Source organism: Glycine soja, chromosome 19 (genome assembly GCF_004193775.1).
Source record: "Glycine soja cultivar W05 chromosome 19, ASM419377v2, whole genome shotgun sequence".
Classification (NCBI taxonomy): domain Eukaryota; kingdom Viridiplantae; phylum Streptophyta; class Magnoliopsida; order Fabales; family Fabaceae; genus Glycine; species Glycine soja.
The window spans coordinates 40,179,551-40,201,954 of NC_041020.1; the positions used below are offsets into that span (position 1 = coordinate 40,179,551).

The 22,404-nt window shown below is 32.0% G+C and overlaps 1 protein-coding gene and 1 pseudogene across 3 annotated transcripts; one reads left to right on the forward strand and one right to left on the reverse strand.

Moving 5' to 3' along the window:
- The first annotated feature begins 225 nt into the window (after positions 1 to 225).
- Positions 226 to 4,222, forward strand: LOC114400199 (guanylate kinase 2-like). Of its 3 annotated transcripts, none has more exons than XM_028362532.1 (11): positions 226 to 441; positions 1,022 to 1,063; positions 1,182 to 1,289; positions 1,415 to 1,488; positions 1,563 to 1,689; positions 1,832 to 2,194; positions 2,307 to 2,428; positions 2,515 to 2,650; positions 2,739 to 2,784; positions 2,879 to 2,981; positions 3,061 to 4,222. In XM_028362532.1, exons 2-11 carry the CDS (start codon positions 1,061 to 1,063, stop codon positions 3,176 to 3,178), a joined length of 1,200 nt encoding a protein of 399 aa, XP_028218333.1. In that variant the 5' UTR covers positions 226 to 441; positions 1,022 to 1,060; the 3' UTR covers positions 3,179 to 4,222. The 3 variants fall into 3 exon arrangements, with proteins under 3 accessions (XP_028218333.1, XP_028218335.1, XP_028218334.1); XM_028362533.1 differs by lacking the exon at positions 226 to 441 and adding an exon at positions 462 to 480; XM_028362534.1 differs by lacking the exon at positions 1,415 to 1,488 and having other exon boundaries at positions 227 to 441.
- A 13,436-nt stretch (positions 4,223 to 17,658) lies between these two features.
- Positions 17,659 to 21,594, reverse strand: LOC114400865 (annotated as a pseudogene).
- Positions 21,595 to 22,404: the final 810 nt, after the last annotated feature.

The following is a 22,404-nucleotide window of genomic DNA, read 5'->3' on the forward strand; positions in this document are numbered from 1 at the left end:
AAAGAAAAACTTGTAAAAATAATTTCAATACATATTATTATTATAAGGTAACTAATAATATTTGTGAGGCATTTTAGGAAGAATAGGATACCTGTTTTTCTCTTATTATCTTTCTGTCGACAGCAGGGTGCCTAAAAAATTTACATTTAAATTAAAAGAGAAAATAAATGAAAATTTCCAAAATGAATAAAGAAACAAAAAAGAAGGTTCTCATAAGCACCGCAGAAGAAAACGAAAAACAGGTCCTGCTTGCTTGGCTCATAATCGAAAGCCACCCCTTTATGCTTTTCCGCCTACAAATATGACAACCTTCCTTACATTTTCTTCCAACTTTATCTTCCTCTTCTCTCATTTTTCATCTCACCCTTCCTCTATTTCCATCATTTCGTGACAACAACAACATAACCCTCTCGCCCCCAACACACACCTCTTCTTTTTAAGGTTGTTAACTGCTCTTCCCTTTCTCGAGGTTTATTTAAGGTTGTCGGTCTCTAGCTGTTCCAGATTTCGGATTTTGTCGCATTGCGATCTGGGTTTTGCTCTGTTTGATCCACTTCTTCGACTTTGCTTCATCTCCTTCTCTGGGTTTTTTAAATATTTTTCTTTTATGTGCCTTTTTTGTTTGAATTTTCAAGCTGGTTTTTTTCTACACCTGCTGGAAATTCTGAATGGTTTTTTGCTTTTAAAAAATATTAAAATTTGTGGTCCAAATTTTTAGGTTGAGGGATCAGGGAGAGATAAATAATAATAATAATAATATAAAAAAAAACAAGAGTGGTGAATTCCTGTCATGTTTTTCTATAGGTCTTGTTTTGCTGGATGTTGATGATATCCGGGTTTGTCTCTATTTAAATTTCATTAGGATATTTTGGCTGTTATTTTTAATGTTCCAACTTGTAATGTGTTCTAATTTCAATGGAGTTTCTGCACTCTATTTTCTTTACATGGAAGTTTGCATGTATTGTTGGATCCCTTGGGAATTTACATGGTACTCATCTCTATTTATGTTTTTTTGGTTCAGGGTTTATCTTAAACCAGGATTTTTGGCACTAATTTCTCTATGGTAAGCATCCCTTTTCCCTGCTAATGGTTACAAAATGCAAATTGATTATGATGTTCAAATGTGGATCAAAGTGGTTTTGCTTTAATGTGTCTAATTTCTCTTCGGATGTGATCACTAGGGAGAAGCACCAGCATTGCTTGTTGATGACGTGCAGGATGGGGCTCTGAATGGCCTTGAATTGAAAAATGGAACTTGCAAAACAACTGCTACTGTTGGCGATAAGATGGTGAGTATATGCAATATGCTACGAATATCACGATAATCTCTATGTATGTTGTTACTCATAATTAGATTAGTGCCTAGTCAAATCTTCTGCCTAAAGCAAAAACTGGGCCTCCATTTTTTTGACAGTATGTCATTGGTGGAGCTGATGATGGAACTTTGTCCATTGAAGTTCAAATTTTTGACGGTAGTCTTGGAGAATGGTCAGTTTAAGGTTTCTCCGCTTCATAGCTGCCTTTCTCAGACTCTTGCTGCTGACATCTATTTAAAATTGCAGGGTTCGTCCCACTGTGCGTGGCACCAAACCCGTGTTGTGCAATGGCCTCTCAGCAGTGCCTTTGGAAGACCGAATACTGATTCTTAAGAAGGGTTCTAAGCCTGATGATCGGATATGGTTCCTGGAGGTTGGTGTTTTGCATACACAATCCTTAGTCTATTCATGTATAATAACAAAGGACTATTAATGCATGGAAACTCTATAACAATAGTAGATTTCTAATAATTATCTAATAGATGCTAAATGTCTCATTTTCCCATTATTGGCAGATTGACACCCAATATGTTAGGCAGCAGCAAAAAATTTTGGGGACTGAGGTAGTTGCATGGAGTAAAGGTGTGATAGGCAATGCTGAGAAGCCTGTTGTTATTAGTGGTCCTTCTGGAGTAGGCAAAGGAACACTGATATCAATGCTTATGAAGGAATTTCCATCTATGTTTGGTTTTTCCGTGAGCCACACCACCCGTGCTCCAAGAGGTATCGAGAAAGATGGGGTTCATTACCATTTTACTGAGAAGAGTATAATGGAGAAAGAGATCAAAGAAGGAAAGTTTCTTGAGTTTGCTTCTGTCCATGGCAATCTGTATGGAACTAGTGTTGAGGCTGTCGAACTGGTAGCAGATGCAGGGAAAGTAAGTTGCTTCTGCTTAACTATTGTCGTAACTCAACATTGTTAGATTGCCGTCCTACAGATATTATTTTTAACTTCTCTTATCTGAGATAATTTTTTTTGAATTGTTTCAGAGATGTATTCTTGATATTGACGTTCAAGGTGCAAGATCTGTGAGGGCTAGTACGCTTGAAGCTATATTCATCTTTATCTGCCCCCCATCAATGGAGGAGCTGGAGAAGCGCCTTCGTGACCGGTGAGCTGTTGCTGCTTAGCAATGGTTTTTTTTTATTTCTCAATCAGACCACGACTTTTGTGATAACCTCATTGCTTTGAAATCAGGGGGACAGAGACTGAGGAACAGATCCTGAAGCGACTACGAAATGCTGATGCTGAGATTGAGCAAGGGAAATCTTCTCAAATATTTGATTTCATCCTATACAATGACAATCTTGAGGAGTGTCATGAGAGACTTAAGGTAAATGCTTCTGAAGCAAAGACCTCCAGAGTCTTTGGGATGTTTTTTGACCATTAATCATCCTGATGTTAAGTATCATTTGGTGCAGAAACTATTGGGACTTGACGGTTTTGTCACTGCTCCACCTATATCAGGTAAGGATTTTCCTAGTAAAACCTGATATGTAGCTTCACAACAATTTTAAAACCATGAAGATAAATTGATGTGTTTAATCCGTCAATCCAACAGGCCCTATAGAGATTGATTTACCAATGGATCATTCAGTGTCAAAAATTGATAACAAAATCATCATAAACTGCATCTCCTCAGGAGAGAAGGAATCAAAGAATTTGTAAGCCTTCTGAAGTCTGAACACGTTACTTATTTTGCACCAAAAGGTATCATACTGACTTAGTATTTGTCTTTGACAGGGTCATTTTGGATGTTTCCTCACTAAAAGGGGGTGCACCTGGACGGACAAGAGGCCTAAATTTCCAAGCCATTGGCTCTTTCTCAAATGGCTTGAATGGGATAGATCAACTTAGCTAACATTCAATGCACTTGGCCAACTAACTTGGTATTGAAGAAATGGGACACATTGATAAGGCATTAGATTCACTTCTTAAACATTTTTTTAAGCATTCGGTAAGAACTTCTATAAGCATTCTTTGATTATTATGACTATTGAGTTGACTTGAGAGATGGCAATTGCTAAATTATTATTCCCTACATAGGCAATGAGATTACTTGTGTCTTTTGTGTGTCAAGGAAGGCAAAATATGGTGTACGTTTCTCTATTCCCCCCACCCCAAGATCTGTTATAGTAAGGGAATATGAAGGGGGCCTACAACATGAATACTTCAAATTCAAAGATGTCTGTCAGATATTAGGTGTTATACTAGGCATGGCTATTCATTGATTCAAGCCATATGTTTTACACATTAAATTTGTTGGATACATGTTTTATGTCATTACCATGTTCATTAGATTCTAACAGCTATATGGCGTTAGTTATGCTAACAACCATTTATTTTTGGCAACGACATATTCACTATGGAGGCTTTGCCCCATTTAACTCACCATTAGTGTTACATCCTCCAAAGGGCTCAGGAGTAGGGAGTGCTTTCAGCCCCACATAATGGCTGTGACACGAATCAATTTCGTATCTCTGAGCATTGAGACAGTCCAAGAGCCTTGTCAAGTTGATCAACCATTAGGTGGTCCAGAAACTATTTTTAAGTTTATAATTGCGTAAGGGTCTGGGCAGAACAGAACTGATAAAGATACTGTGATAATTGGACGCAGGCTCGAATAATTGAGGAATGATGATGATATAAAATTACTAAATACTATGTGAATTGAGCTCTCAGAAGAAAATTGTCGATAAAATTTTGTATAAAATAGTTAATTATGTGGGAAAGATGGTTTTTTTCTTATAAAAGAAAAGTTTAAGTGAGTTAGATCTCAAGAGTTTATCAGGAATAAGGTAGATATTAAGGCGTTCAAAGAATGTTTATAGAAGTTCTTACAGATTATTCACCAATAACATCTTCACATAATTAATGATAATCGAATTTACATTTTTTTGAGATATGAATATTTGTTTCTTATCAATATTTGTTTTAAAATTTTGAAACATTATACCGCTATAAAAAAAACATTATACCAAAATGTCATTCCTAATGAAGAATGATCAAATCAAACTTAGTCATACGTCACACAGAGAAGAGGTTGTGATGTAGCTAATTTATGGAATCGTATAATGTCTACCATTTAAAAGGAAAAGAAAAACGTTTTCTTCATGTGACACCTTCGACACTGTCAAGTAGCCTAAAGGTTTGGCTGGCTATGTAGATATTTCGGAATAAGTGGACAAGGGATGCAAATTATAGTTTCAGAAATTCTTTCGAAATGTAGTTTTGAAGTCTCAACACGTGATTAGAATATGACGAAACCCAAACCAAACTATACCATGAATGTAATAGATCAAGCCAAGTCTTCTAGGATTTTCAAAGTCTACTGGAACTACTTCAGGTCAATGACAAGAGACAGGTTGGCCCAAAGCAAAGGTGGAAGAGAGAAATCGTATGTAGAAATTGTGTCATTGAAGCAACTATTAATTACTTTGACGTCCATGTGGACTTGATAATTCCTAGATGTGGAGTAGGGATGTTAATTCAAATACAGTGTGCATTTCGTACTCTACTTGATGGGATAATTACAAGAATGAATTTGGGTTAAGTAGTACCTAAATGCAACTGTGGAGTAAACTTTTATCCATGTGATTTTTATTTTTATTTTTTGTATCCTATGGGAATCTTCTTAGCTAAACAATAGAACATACATATAAAATAAATTAGCTTAGTTTCCTGTGTCTTGTATGATATTAAATTTCACATATTATAATTTATAAGAGTAATCTTTATATTATTTGAATTTTTAATATATTTTAAACTTTAATAAATATATATTGATAGATATGTCAATAAATATTTAAATATATTTTATATACACACTTTTGTGATGGATTTATAAAAAAAAAACTATAACATATTCAGTAAATATATAACATAAATTAATGTTAATTTAAATATTTTTTTTGGACAATCAACTAAAATTATGCACGTAAATGTTTCATAATAATAAAATATACATATGTAAATAGATTTAAAATTTACTTGTGCACATTAAAAAAAAACACGAGAAATAACTCTTTAATAGTTGTATTCACATAGAATTTAGTTTTAACGAAAATTACTATATTTTAAAATGTATATGTAATCATATATTTTTCACATTTTTATTTTGATTAACAAAAAATATACTATATTAATTTATATAATTCTTAAACCTATTATATAAAATTAAAAAATAGAATAAATATAAAATCTACATTAATTAAATTATTTAGAGGTAATGAATATGAGAGTGTCACGTGGTATTATCCCATAAAATAAAATATTATATATATATATTAGATTATACTAACATTTCTTAAGATTTTTAAAAAAATTATATAACTCCTTATTTTTTTTAACATTTATAACAACCTTCCTTATAACGATACAAAGTATAATACTTTTCAAATAATTAAGGAGCATTAGTATAATTTTTCAAACAAATAAGGAAAATATTAGTAGAAATTTCAAGAAATATTAATATAATTTACTCTGAAAATATGAAAATGTATTGAGAATCCTCTAATTTGGTTGTAAGAGACGAAGATTAGACTTCATTAAAGCTTTGGGTGACCATCGACCTACTTTGAGTACAACCCTTTGGATTTTTTCAATATTTAGACTCATGATAGACTGAGCCTTTGTCATTTGTTTCATAGCAATAACATCACTATGTTTATACTTTATAATCATTTCTTTTTCTACCATAACATTTTACTTTTCCATATAAAGCATTTCACTTTTTACATTTTTGTAGAAAACCAAATCAAGATGTATAAAAGTGTGTTTGTTTCTCCCTTTAAAACCTACTTGACTGTCAATCCATGATTTTGGCTCATTGATGTTCAGGTGCATTGAAAAGTGAGATAACAGAAAACAAAAACACTCACACATTAAATGTTTGTTTGTTAGTTGAGACAATCTGAATATAGAAACAAATACACCCTAAATTAGAATTATATGTTTTATGCTCTAATTTTTATTCCTATTTTGCACTTTATTTTTTTTTCTTACTTCATAATTATACTTTTTTTAAAAAAATTCCTTCTTTTTTTCATTTTTCTATTTTACGAAATGTGAAAAAAGTCATTTTCTTTTTTTGTTTATACAACTTGGGGATCGAGAGAAGAGAACAATTGGCAAAGGCCGTTAATACAGTTTTCAGTTGAGAGGGTTGTGAAGCCACCCACAACAAGGAAAAGTGGTGTCACATCGACAAGTTTGACTAAGAACTCAATGAAATGGGTTGAGATACCGACATAACACACAAGTGTGCTTGTGTCTTGCCGAGGTGATGTGTCACTTATGGAAGGATTGGGTTTTGGGTTAACAAAGCCTCTAATAACAGGTCATCATTTTTCCACATATTATGATGACTATAATATACATATTTTTTATTTTTGGGTTGTGTGGCCTTGAAAGTTTCGACGAATGTGGAAGGTGGGAATGACTGAGGAAGGTTCCTAGGGACACTAACAAACATCACACCACAGTTGGGTGGTGGTGCAACTTGCCATCTCTAAACCCAACTTTTTGCCTGTGGGGACCTTGAAATTTGAAAGAGCTCCATGGGACCAAGTTGGGCACACACGCCACAATTGTCCTTTTCCCCTCTAAAACAATTATGCTGGGTGGTGGGTTACTTGTAAAAGAGGACCCTTCACACTCATGTGAATTACAATATGGTTAAAATTATTTCTTTTACTTGTTTTGGAATTGAAATCTCCCTCTTTATTTTATTCTATGCCTTTTACTATCTTGTTTTTTTACTACATGATATGAATATGCCAGTAAAAAGTATTCACAACATAATAGGAATATTCACTACATGTTTTTTTTATTAACATTGAAGTGTGGAATTTAATTGTTAAAAGTAAAAATTTTAATTTCAAAGAAATTTAGATTTTTAAGTTGTGAAATTTTTTAATATCAGAAAACAAATTTTTTTTATAGAAAATAGCGAATTTAAATTAATTTAACTGTACTTTGTATTAATAAGTTTCGTTCACTATTTTCATGTGTGAAAGGTTGGTTATTTTCTTTCTTTCTTCCAATTGAACTTTGAAACGGCAGCAAAGTGTCCAGCCTATGCCCAGAGAGTCAGACTTATATTAATTTGATGGTGACAATTGATTCCTGCACCTTTTTAAGCTCTCAGAACACGAATCTAAAATTACATTCTAGAATAGTCTTTTTGGAATGCAAATTTTTACATTTCGGAATGGGTTCAAGAAGAAATTAGGGAGGTGCAGGAAGTAATTGCTTTGGTTGCTTTACTTTTATTTTTGCTAGCCCAATTCGTGTAGTTAAAAGGGATGTGCAGATGTCCTGCCCAATCCGTGTCTTGTGAATACAGTTCTAGCCCATGTTCACTTCTCTTCTTTGGTCCGACCCATTCATGTGTTCTTGCGCCTAACTGGGGCTTTGTTTTGTGCACGAACATTCTTCTTGTGCACTCATCAATTTTTTGAAATTCTGGAAATACCCTTGTAACTTTTTCTTCTTCCTTTTCCCTTCTTCATGCACCATTCATTTTGTTGTTTTCTTCTTTGCATTCATTCATTCACGGAAGAGGTAGTCCTTGGTTGTTGTGTCCGTTTTGGTCGAGATGCATTGGTTACGATGGTTCTTACGTATTGTCAATCCGTAAGAAACATACAGACTGTCAATCCACGTACTCAATATCCTTAACAACAGGTGTAGCTTCCCGTTGTCTATATGGAGATGTTGTCAGCCTTCGCCGCTGAGAGGCTTCATCTGCATCACCACTAACTTTTGTCCCTAAGATTCTTCATATAACTTCGCCTAAAGTCCGACGTAGTCATCTTGTTCTAACCATAGTTTACACATTTAAACAATAATAAAAATTAATGGCATCATTCAAATAATACTTGAATTAATTACTATTTAATAATTCATAAATAAATATTTTATTATTTTTTAAATAACTTTTTTAATACTTCTATATATATTCATAAATGAATATAGAAATTCTTTTTTTAAAATTTATAGACTTCACATCACTAATTCTAGTAAACTTAAATTGATGACCAAAATCTAAGTACAATTTTGTTTTTTATTTATAATAAATGACTATTTCATTTTTTAAAAATTAGTATTTGAATACTTTTAAATATATATAAACAAATGAAGAAATTTTAATTTTATACCTCCAAACACTATTTATATAAATATTTAATACTATTGATGTAATAATATATATACGACTATATCAATAAAATAATTGTAATTTAAAAATTTAGATTTTCTTGTTAAACTAAATTCAGAAATATATACTAATAAAAATTTGGAATTGATGATATTTAAAAAATTTATAAAAAAATCTATTTTAAATAGAAAATATAATTAAATTACTTATATTTAAAAAATAAATAAATAAAAATAATATTTATACATTCATTTTTAAATAAACAAAGTTATTAAATTAGTTACTTATTGAATAAATTATTTATTAAAAACCAATTTCAAAAAACAAATATAATTAATTAAATAAAAACACATAAAAAATATACAACAATATTTATTTATTAAGAAAATATTTTAACAACAAAAATATTAATTTATTTTTAATTAATAATAATTTATTCAATTATTATTTTATTAGATATTAAATTAAAAATAAATAAAAAATTATACGGATTGACAATCTGTATAATCCATATGGATTGACATTCCATATAGAATTGTTAATCCATATGTAATATACGACATTCCAATCCTTAAAATGCAGCAATCACACACAACATAAATTGGAAAGAAAAAAAAACAACAATAATGGGGCTCACGACGATGGCGATAGCGGTGGCGAAGAGTGGCGGCAACGATCAGAGGCACCGATAGTAGAGTATTGACAGCGGAAGAAGAGGAAGCGCAAACGAAGAAGAAAGGGGCACACCAGCAACGAGGTAGGGTGAGGGAGAGGAGAAGAATGAGCTTTTAAATTTTTAAATGAAGGACATTTTGGTCACTTTATTAAAATTGTTGGATGCACAAAGCAATTGCCGCCTAATTGTCATAAAATTTACAACATTTTAATTTTATTTTTATGTCACTACTAGTGACACCCAATATACTATTTAAACCTCCCCCCCCCCCCCCCCCCCCACTCCCCCAAATTTTAATAAAAACACAAAATGCCCCCACTCTACCTTTTCACAACTCTGTTGCATCCCCCAAACTTAGTTTTCAATTTAACCTCCGTTTGGTGGGCGAAATAGAGGAGAAAATAGTATAGGTTTCACATCTCTAACATTTTATTTTAATTCAAATATTTTTCTTTTATTTTGATCTCTCTGCCAAATAGTGTATTAGTGTCATTTTCTCTCTTCCTAACTTGCTCAATTTTCGATGCAAATTTTAAGATCTCAAGTGAGCATTTTATTTTATTTTATGGTCTTAACCGTTTGGTTTATCAGGGGAAAGAAACCTTAACCAATCAAAAGTTTGGTTGGGAGATAAGTAAAGTATGACAAGGAATTATTTCTAACAAGGATCAAACTCGGATAATACTCAAACGATTCAATCTTAACTTCAATATATTAACCACTTGCGTCCAACCATTTAGTTTCAAGTGAGCATTTTAAGCTCAACTTTTTAATGTTTTTGGATATTAAATTTTAGAATGTATTAAATACATCCTCAAAACTAAAATTCAAAACATCTACCTTTTACCAAAATTTAATTTTTTTGAAACAGATATTTTTGACAATTTTTTTTAAAAGTGATATAATGTAATGTATAAAATCCAAGAAAGAATATGTTAGATTGATTGGCAAGTGCACCAAATTATCCCAAGTAGTAAAGTAAAGCAGAAGTCCGAGTACCAAGTCACAGGGCCTTTATTTGTACTTATGTGGGTGAATATATAATTTTTAAGCAATAAATAAATTGGTTTAAAAGATTGTGAAAAGAACACTTAAATAAATTGGAATAAAATTAATTTAAATTAAACAAGAGAGGAAACAAACATAAAACTAAATTAATTAATTAAAATAGAAAACATGAGAGAAGTCGATATTACTGCAGAAGTTAATTCAGAAGATGAGAATGTTAGGGGGCTTGCCTACCAAAACCACTCTTGATGTAATGTTAATACCTAATTTATATATTTTCTCTCTCAAATCCCTTTAATAGATAAAACAGTTAAATTGCATTAAGAATAGAGATGTATAACACGCTAAACAAAATCAACCTATCCTTAGTGGTGACTTATTTAGATATCCTTTCTCAGTTCTATTAGAGAATAACACTTCTCAATACTACCCTTAAAACTTACCATGCAAATGGGTGATCAAGCCATAAACAATAAAATTAAGCACAAAAAAGGATACTGAAAAAGTAATATTCATAAATAGATAGGAAGAAAAATTATATCAAGAGCAGTTGGTTGCTAATATCCTAACAAAAAAGGTTTTAGCCTTTCGTTATCATAGGAAGTTTTACAATTGCAAGGGGATAATGAGTAGGAAAGGAGTAGATAAGAAAGGGAATGGATGGAAGGAACGACTCCTAATGATTGTTTCTCCTGCTTCTGGCCTTTGTCTTCTATAAGGATTTGTATTCTTTTGAATTTTTTGTGTGTAGTTGTTCATTCTTTTCTCTCTTTCTTTTATAGGTGCAGTTCAACTTGGTTTTTACACAACCTTTGCACCAAACACGATTGTCGCAGTTAGCAAGTGTGATGGTAATCTCGTGTTTAGCGCGTGACTCGCGCTAATCGCCTCTTCACGATCCAAACTTTTCCATACTTCCTGGCGCTAAGCGTGTGTGGCCCACTAAGCGACTACGTCGCACTGGGTGCCTGAGATGCGCTAAGCGAGCAACTTTAGATCTTTAATTTTGCTTATTTGGGTTTTACTTTGTTTTTCTGCACCAATTGTTCACCAAGTACTATAAATTCACAAACTTTTAACACTTTTTGCATAAAAACTTAAATGATGTTAAAATTCTAATTATTCACACACAAAAAAAAAAGAAATAAGAGGAAAAAATTAATAATTTTTACATGATTTAATCCCAAAATATACCTATACATAGCAGTTATTAAAATACTAATGATTTTTTTTATAATTTAAAAAGGAAATAACATTTTAAAGGTTAAAAACTTATTATAAATCAATTTTAAAAATATTATGCAATTATGATAAAATATGGTAATACTCGCATTGATAAACATATATTTAAAAAAGAAATCATATTGTTTTAAAGGTTGAAATATAGTAAGTATTAATTTTAAAAAATATTATACAATTATGATAAATGATATTCCTTCTATTCCTTTTTAATTGTCATATTTTTTAAGAATGTTTGATTTTATTTGTCTATCATTTGTAAAGTTTAAAATTACATTAATTACTCTTATCAATTTTACCTTTATTTTTTAATTACTAATTTTTACTTGAGTGAAAGGTCATATTTAATAAGATTTTTCTTTTAATCATATTTTTTCCCTTCACACGACTCAAACTTAAAACCTTGTTTAAGGAAACAAGGTTGAATATCACTCATATCAACTACTTATTTAAAATTTAACTACAATGAGCTATTAAATGGAATAACTTTAACAAGATTTTACATTGTTCGAATGGGGTGCTTATTCGAGGATGTTCAAATGTTACATTGTTGGTAATTAATTTTTCATGAGGTTGTCCTGGAAATCCCCCTTACATTTGTGTACATAATCACATTTTAAAATGATCGCCACCAGAACACCAGCTTCTTCATTGGATTCTCCTTGGCTATGTACCTTCTCTTTCACTTCCTGTGTATGTGTGTTAATTTGTTACCTCATATGAGAAGGACACCATTCCGGTCATCAACTCATCATATAATAAACCCAAAACTAGCATAATTTATTCACTATATCACTTTTTGGTTACATATTCCATCACAAAGCAATCCATCTTTGGATTCTCATTTTGCTGCTGCAGATGCTGTACTTTTACATTCATTTTCTATTCTTTTTTTAGCACTGTCAAAGGTAAGGATGACAATGATAATGATAGGCAACATTTTAATTTACCGCTCATGTTTAATCTTTCTAATAGATATGCAACTTTAATCATATAAAGTAGACTGGACGCTTCTGAGTACATGCAGCGCATAAAGAATATGTACATGGTAAAGACAGAATTAGACATCCCATAAGAAAGATTATAGCTGCATTATCTGTGGAGTGCATTTCATCAGCATCATAGTGATGACAAAAAGAAGCATGAAAAGAGAGATTTAAGGACACCAGATGAAGGAATATTCAAATCAAAAGCATTCACTTCCACATTCAAAAGTTGTTTTTTTCTCCCTCTCTTTTTTATACATATTGTGTGGAGATGGCACTAGCAAAAGAAAAGTAACATTAGCAAGTTTAATAACTTTAGAAAGATCATATGTATCAACACATGCTCACCAAGCAAAGTATATACAGTATTAATTAATCAACTTAAATCTAATAATACAAATTTTATATATATATATATATATATATATATATATATATATATATATATATTTTGATGTAACCATAAGATATAAAGTGAATTGAATGATTAAAAGAAAAAGGAAAGAGAGAAAAGATGACAAGTTTAATCCGCTCTACTAACAAAATTAATATTTGCTTATAAAAAAAATATTGATATAGCCAAAACACAATTAAATTCTTTGGCGGTAATATATATAATTTCCAGAATGACGTCAAAGTTATATGATACAAATTGAAACTACATGCCCTTCTAGAAGTTCATGTACCCAGTGAAGGGTAGAGATATTAGATAAATCAAATTTACATAGTTGCAAATGTAAGGACTAAGGACCTTCATGGTTTAGAAATTTAGACTAATTGCACCACACACTAGCCAAACCAAAACCAAAACCTGAAAAACATTATAAGAATATAAAAAGTCATGCCTAACAATAAGAGTACGTAAGTGCACACAACAGACTTCAATATAGTCATAAACTCTGTCTCTTCCAAGGATCAGCAATTTGGATAAGTCACCTACTGAACTGAACCGAACTTCATACTCTTTTGGAACTAAAGTTGAAGAAGCATCAAGCCGAAACATTTCTGAGTGCAGAAAAGAAGAACAACTCTATATCCGGTGAAGCAAAAAATGCTATTGGGGATCTTTTTGACGAGCAATTGGGCACTACCCTTCTCTTCTTAGGAGCTGGTGGACATGTTTGCACCTCTGGTATTCTGAACCTTTTAGCCTTCGGTGTAGCACAACCACTTGAACAAACATCTTCTTCATTAATACTCTCTTCCTCAACATACTTAATACCTTGTTCTTTGGAGCTTGAAGAAGAAGGAGTAGCATGCTCGCATGGCCTTGTCATTGATGTTTGCTGCTTTGTTTCCTTAAGCTTTTGCCACTTGATTCGAGTTCTTGTAGTAGAGGTTGACGCCATCTTAAAGGGGTCCACGCTAAAATACTTGCACAAAAGTTAGTGGAAAAACTCAGTTTTGCATATCTAAAGTGGACACGAAATAAGACCCTTACATTTTTCGGTTCATGCTAGAACTAAAACTCAGTGTTTGTTGAAACAGAATGAGACAAACCATAGACCGACCACTCAGCAGCAAATATTCTTGCTATGAGAAGCATATGAAGGAATTTTTAAAGCATACTGAGAGGTTGAAAAGTTCCTTCCTTTGCCATAATATATACTCCATCGATTTTATTATAATTGTTTTCGTAAGATATTTTTTATTAAGAAAAAAATTAATAAACAGATGAAAGAGAATAGTAATTTTATAATATTAATTTTATTATTATTATTTTAATTTTTTAACTCATTTCATTAATATTATAAAAAATATAAGTAAAAATAAATAAATAATATCACATTGAAAAGTTAAAATAATAATTATTTTGATTTTTGGGACAATGTTTTTTACTCGACGACACAGAGAAGTATCAAATATATAATATGTTTAATTAATTTTACTTTTTATTCCAAACTTTTTAATTTTTAAAACTTTATCACCAGCAAATTAATTTGATGCATTTTATCTCAAGCTGTTAAAAAATTTATGAAATTCATTCTATATCATTTTACTTCTAACATAATTACATTTTTTACTCTCAATTTTTTTATTTTTGGAAAATTTTGTACCTGACTTTTTTTTTGCCGAATTTTCACCCCTAAATTTATTATTTTTTGTAAATTTTATCTTAAATTTTTGTGCTCATTAATGGATAAATAATAAGGATAAAATTCACAAATTTCTTAAAAATTAAAGATAAAAGACGTTAAATTAATTTATTAGGAATAAAATTCACAAAAATTAAAAAATTAGGGATAAAAATTGCTTATATAATATGAAATCCTAAACTACTACGAGGCAAAACTACTACCACTAGGAAATTAATTAACTTAATTTTATTGCAAGTGCTCCAAATAATGCTGATAAGATGGAATACTCTCTTGAAGCTCACCTGAGCCTGCTATATATGAACTGGAGTCCCACCTTTTTGCTCAAGGTTATATAAGGCATGATCCCCCACTTAATAGTACATTATTTATGGGAGTAATTAAGTTAACGAGAGCGTGTAAAATGATTAGTACTTAACTAAATAATAAAACTTTTAATGAAAAAGTTAACAATGCAAGCAAAAGTTGGAGAAGCCGCAGACAAGGAAAGATAAAGCTTTTAAAAAAATATTTTCTCTTTTCTTTTTAACCAACCGAGCCTTTTAAGTACAAGATTAAAGAGAAATTTTGGAATAAACTTTTAGATTTGCCTTTTAAAAACGAGTTTAAGTAAAGAAGTTTACGCTGTTGAAAATCATTTTAGATATGAAATTTATAGTAATATTCTGATTATATGTCGTTTAAGATTTTAACACATATATTAACAATATAATTAATTTATTGAATTTTATAAAACATCAAATAATTTTCTAATATATCTTTTATCTCTCTCATTAATCACTTATTTATCATTCATATACACTACTCTCACTAAATATTAATTAAGGATAGTTTTGAAAAAAAAAATATTTAACACAACATAGGTTTTATAAAAATGAATCTATTTTAGAACAATTTTTTTCTAAAATATCATATAATCTTGAACGAAGAGAATAATTATTATAAAAAATCAGTAATCTTATTATAAAAAATGTTCTTTTATTAAAAAAATATACTATCAATATATTCTAATTAAATTCTTCATAAGTATGGCAATCAATGAACAAGTTTTAAGAATGCAAAAATTGCACCCTAAATTTTAGGGTGTTATTAATCTTTAAATAATTTCATGACGCGGGTGAGAGCAACTCTTGCGAGATTATAAGTAATAAAAAACATACGGGTGCTATCATAAAAAATGAGAACAAAAACATGTACCATACATTCATATATAAATAATCAAGATTATAAGTTTTTTTTAGGAAAACATTATAAGTTAGTGGTCATATGATTATTTTAAAAAGTCATTCCAAAATTTTTCTTTAACCTTTTACTTAAAAGGTAAATTTAATAGTTACCATACATTCATATATAAATAATCAAGATTATAAGTTTTTTTTAGGAAAACATTATAAGTTAGTGGTCATATGATTATTTTAAAAAGTCATTCCAAAATTTTTCTTTAACCTTTTACTTAAAAGGTAAATTTAATAGTTAATTTCAAAAATTTTAATATTAATTATTCATGTATGATTGCATGTTCTCGTGAGAATCATTATCCACGTCTATCTATAAAAAACAACTTTAGTTTCTTGAGAAAAAAGTTAATTTATGCACATTTCAATTTCCGTACTTTTTCTATATCCATTGTAATATTTTTTTTTTCTTTTCTTATTCATCACCAATTACATTTAAGAATTGAATTTCTTGGAAAAAAACGTAAGTCTCACCTTGATTAAACATAAACCCAAATTAAAATATACATTGTAAAATTATATACTAACTTAAATTCAAATTTCTAAGATTCTAAGAAAATTTCTTATAAATATTTGCATGTAAAATTTTAAATATTTTTATTAAGTCATAATTTTTTTGTGCTGGCCCCTTTATATAAAAATCCGGGCTCCGCCACCCCTGATTATTGAATTGGTGTACATTATGATTACACAAGAATATGTCTAGTTGTAAGAAGGTATGGTGTAATAATAATCAATTGTCTTCATTTTTTTTCTATCAAAGGATCACTTGTCCATTTGAGACTTGGTGGTATTTGGCACCCTTCAGCTGTATTTGTGACGGTTCAAAGTGAAGACTCTTTTATTTTTTTCACATCTGCTATCTACACAGAACTATCTAGAATTACTCATTCTGAAAAAGAAAATTAAACTTCTCCGATATTATAACCACGCGCCAATGGTGACAAACTTAGAAAAAGTCGCTATATGCTCTTCGGTACAATGCTCATTACTAAAGATTAAAAAAAAAAAATGCTCATTGCACTCCTTGATGTTCTTTAGAGTCATCATAAACTTTTGTAACTCTCGAAGATCGTAATCAGAAAAACAAAACCTATCGCCACCTCTATTTTACATTGCGCAAAACTATTTGGGCCTACTACAACGGGCTCATTAATTAAGGAAACCTTGGCTCACTATTCTTAGAAAAGTAGTTTCTGTAATCTAATTAACAATATAATAGTCAGACAAAAAAAAAACATAACCACGGTTACTGTGAACCTCTTCATATTTGAGTTTGATTTCAACGTTTAAGAAAATATATTAAAACTTAAATACATTATAGAAACTAATTTCCATAATGTATTTATTTATATATTTTAACACATTACGGAACTAGTTTCATAATCTATTAAAACATACAAATTAACTTTACATAAAGTAATTTCTGTACGAAATCTAGTTTCTGTAGGATCTGTGATAAGCCAAAAAAATAAATAACGAAAGACCAATATGACTTTTAGAGAGGAGAAAAAATGAGAGGAAGGAGGTGTAGCAACCAAGGAGAGGGGGGTGCAGCAACGAGGTTGCAGTGAGGGGGAGGAAGGTGAAGGTGAGAGAGAAGAGTAGTTTGAGTATTTGAAAAAGTCCAAAAAAAAGGTGTAAAGAGTAACAGTGTGAATAGCAATTCCCGGAAACATATTCATTCTGCTTACAAAACTGGTTTGAATCAGATTTTCTTGGCGAGTTACTGTGGTACCGTACCGTAGCCACCATTGCAACAAGGCAAATTGCAGTTTATCATTTCAAGATGTGTTAGAAACATTTCAAGTTAGTGACAGCAACATTATTCTCTTATCTAGTAATCTATGGTGCATACGTATTCAACATGTAAATATGGTGTTCTTGCAATTATCATTACTCTTATAAGAAAGACCAACTAGAACAGAAATTCATCAGACAATTGGAAACTGAATTTCTATCTTAATCTATTTTGTCTTTGTAGTGACAAATCCACAATAACTAATATTCACACTTAACCAAAACATAAAAATTAAAAGACACTACTCAGTTATTTAGTATGTGTGCTCAAATGGACTTAAATTCACGCCAATGCCGCGAATTTCAAATGAACAACTTATATAGCCTGTTTGGAAAGCCGTTGGGATACACCTAAACATGCATTGAATGTCAATGACACAAATTTTTTCTTCTCCAAATGTTCCCAAACATGTTTTCAGTCTTCAAAGTTTACAGTCACCACTGGCTCACAGCACCATATAGGTTGAGTTGAGGGGTAAAAAATGTTGCGCATGGCTAATTTTAGTCCTATTCTACTATACAAGTTGAACACGAAGGTGACTGAAAAAGTGAAACAAATGAAAACAAGTCCCTAAAAATTGAGCAGGCATAAACACTACTAAAATCACTTATTCTGGACCATTTTCTTGTGAATCGTCTTCGTGTAACGGCCTGTGCAAGACATGGTTGCGGTGGTGGATCAACATTCAATGTACCATCTAGTACTCTCACTACCTCCTCCATAGAAGGTCTTCTACGTTCATCCATTTGAAGGCACCACCAGAATGAGATTCTTAACGCTCGTTCAAGTTCCTCTGCATTGACAACACCATCAATTCTTTTATCAACCACATTAACTGCCCTCCCTTCCATCCATTCAGTATAAGCCCACTCACAAAGTTGTTCATGATCTTGACACCCTGTTAGCAAGGTTAATACCAACTTTCCAAAATCCCCCACATCCTTCTCAGCTGAAAAGCCACAATATGTGGCCTCACCATCCTCTATTGCAAACCCATATTCACACACCTTGGCCACTGAGTTTTCATCCAACATGACATTCTCACATTTTAAGTTCCCATGGCTCCCAAACTCCCTACAACCAGTGTGCATATAACAAATGGCCTTTGCCACACTTGAGCATATTTCAACTCTCTTTCTCCAAGTTAGCCTCTTGCAAAGGGTACCATCACCTATATATTTATGCAGTGAACCATTTTTGGCATATTCATACACCAAAAATCTAAGGTTAAACTCACAACAACAACCTTCCAGCTTCACAAGGTTCTTGTGGTGGATGTTGCCCAACTTCATAACAGCACTCCGGAGTCTGGAACTTCCTTTCTTCTATGGATGCATTTAGGTCTTTAACCGCAATCAGGTGATTTTTTGGTAGCACACCCTTGAACATATTTGGCCCAATTCGATCCTTGAGATCCCTGGTGAGGCTCTTGATTTCTGAGAAGGAGAACACATTTAAGCCCTTTGGATTTGGGCTTGTGAAAGCTAAAGCAACATTTTGCATAGTAGAGTTTTTTCTTCTGAAGATGATGAAAATAATTCCAAGCTGGGGGGTTAGCAAAGATCAAAAACGTTCCTGAGACTGCCCCCATTAGACAAGGAACACAAAGCCTAGGAGGCAGTTTTGGTGGAGGTGACTTTGTGAGACCAGGATTTACAGCAAATGGACCTGAACATCTTTTAATAAAAGATATTGAGCTTAGAGATGGATCTGCATGGCCAGTAACATATTTAGTTTTCTTTATGGAGCATTGTGGTCTACCATTGTTGGAAAAGGTTGCAACCGTACACTGCGTATCATTCAGACATAACTGCTCACATTGCTGCAAAGTACTTATGACAACTGAATCATCAGGAGGATAAATTCCATACAGATATGTGTTCTTGTATGTAAGCATATTGGATCCAGATTCACACTCCTGATCATAAGGAACCAAACATTGGTTAGACTCAGTTACCTCAAAAGGGCACCTGCAATCAGTAGAGCCTGAAGCAGTGAAGACGCAGACACCACGCTGGCCACATGTTGCAAAGACTTTGCACTGATCCTCAACAGCTTGCCAGACTGATCTCCATGATTGTGAAGCTTCAATCCACGAATACAAGCAGAGATTGCCATCCACGTCTAGCCTAAGAAATCTGTAGTTCACATAATCATTATGGCCTTCTCCAAACACACTCCAAACAGCTTTCAAACTTGGGTCTTGAAGTTGCAAAGCTCCACCAGCTGTAAGAAATGCAGTCAGATTTGAAGCAGAAGAAGGGCTTTCACTTGTCCAATAAATAATATGACTATCCCACTGAAGCTGCAATTGACTGGAAGGATTCATGTAAAGAGTGTAGGTACTAGACATGGGGTTCTTGGTCATAGCCCGAAGTGTCTCATAAACAGATAAACTCTGTCCGGGAAGGAGTGTATCAGATGGAGTATCAAAACTTTGCCAAATGATGTTTTGTTCTGTGTCTATCAGAACAAGATTGCCATTATCACGAAGAGTGGCTGAAGCAACAGCTCTGTTGCCAGTTCCTCTCCTCCATGCAATGAATCCTTTTAAGGAATCAACAGGATCAGTTCCCCTTCGGGAGTAAGTTGGAAATATGACATGTTACTCACTTTATCATGAGCTCCAGCAACCCGGACCACTGTTTGTTGGTCATATGGTATAGACTTCGAATTGAAACGAATGCCAGCACTAAACTGGTTAGGTTCATCTGAAATGTTAAAGAACCCAAATGAAAAATCACCATTGGAGGAAACCCAACAGTTATTGTCAACCATAGAAAGTTTGGAATTCAATGGTATCACAGTTGACACAACAGGATGTAACAAGAAGCCAACCAAAATACACAGCAAAAATGGTGGTCTAAAAAGACACTCCTGTTCAAGCATATTTACATACGATGAAAGGGACAAAATTAAGAGATATACAAATGAACCCAATTGCCCAAGTCACATTTACAAGTGAAGGATGTTGAATTCCAACTTGGCCAAAGAGCTCAGAAACAATGCCAAGTTTTAGTCAAGGCCAAATAGTTTTTCAGCAGTGAAATGATAAAAGCTCAAAATCACAAATTTCTAGGAATATTAGGTAGTGAACAATGCCAAATTTGGTGGCTAGGAAGAAATTTTCAAAATGATTCAAAGGAGGAAGAAAATGCACACGTTTGGTACCTTAAAGAATAGTCCAAAGCTCAGAACCTCAATCAGCAAATACACACTGCTACCATGAGCATCATTGGTAATGTAGCACCATAAACTTGTCAAAGCAACTTCAAATTGGACAGTGTTGAGAAGCATGCAAGACTAATAGCTGCAAAAGGAAGACAGATAGGAGATCTTACGGTAAAAGCCCTTTTCATTCATGTGGAAAATAACAGGAAAAGATGGGTTTGAGTTTTAAAAATTGGAACTTTAGACAGAGATGGAACCCAAATTAGACTAAAGAAGAGCCCATTTCGTAAAACGCAATTTTTCAAGGTTCAGACTTTTAAGAAACAAAAGAATGGTATCGCAGAAGGGCAACCTTGAATGTCGCAATTGGTTCCAATAACAAGACCATGAGATGAGGCCAACCCCACAAAAGAATGAAAAAGAGAAAATTTGCACAATGTTTCTGATAGCCGAAAAGAGTTTAGATTGGCATTTTCTGGGTTAAAAAGAGTGAGAGAGATCTGAACAAATCAAACACAGTGGAAAAGCTTGAGCTTAGAATTGGGGAATGCAAAATTTGAATGCACAAAATCTCATGACCCGGATGAAAATTTTCTACCTTTATTTTCCTCCTTTACTTAGAAACCAACAACTTGGTTGAAAAGGAAGTGAGCTAAAGAGAGGGACCTGAACAATGAGAAAGAAACAACACACTTGTTAAGTGGTTAACTTGTTGGGTAGGAACATGAAGTTAAAGAGCATGAGTTACTAAATGGTGTGGGTAGAAGTGAGCGAAAATGGGGCAGAAAGGGAAGAGTAGTATCAGTATGAGTGAGAATAGGAGCAGAAGGGAAAATGATATCTGAGCAGAGAGGGGCAGAGTACGTTGAAGAAGAAGAAAAGAAATGAAGATGAATAATAATTAGTTGTTAATGGAGAATAAAATAGTTTTTTATTTTCTTTCAATATATATTATAAAATTTTATGTTTCTATTTCAAATTATCTTATTTATCGCATTCTTTTCTCTTAAAATTTCTCTAAACTAAAATGTTAGAATTACTTGATTACTAAAAAAATAAAAAATTAATATCAAGATTAATTATTAATATTTAATTTTTTTATATACTTTTGCACTTTTTTATACTTGATAAATATTTCGTTTAAGTCTATTTAAATAGGCTTTTTTATAAATAAATAAAAAAAAAGGTATTTTTCGTTTTTTTTAAATGGAGATTGTTTTTGAATTATTTACATTGGGATAATTAATTACAGGGGATTATAATTAGTTTGTTAATTATTTTCTGGTAAACATTTTATTTGTGTGTAAACCTTCATAGAGTCTTTTCTGCCGTTAACTAGCTGATTTACTCATTTTTAATAATAGAGTTCTTTCTCCTAATGTTTTCCTTTCATCATAAGATTCAATATGGTATCAATATTAGAATAATCTACTCTCACATCCATCCAACATGTTCTTCCTTCCATCATATTCTTGATTTGATTCTGCTGGTTTTAATGGCTAAATCAACCACCGATCCAACTCAAGATCCAACTAACCCTCTTCACCTTCATCATTCAGATGGACTTGGCCTTGTTCTCACATCTCAAACCCTTGATCACAAGAATTACATCACCCGGAACAAAGCAATGAAGCTCTCTGGCAAGAACAAAATCACAACATCTGTTATAATTTTATTTTTTTTAACTAAAGCGTAAATAAAATTATTTATGACTAG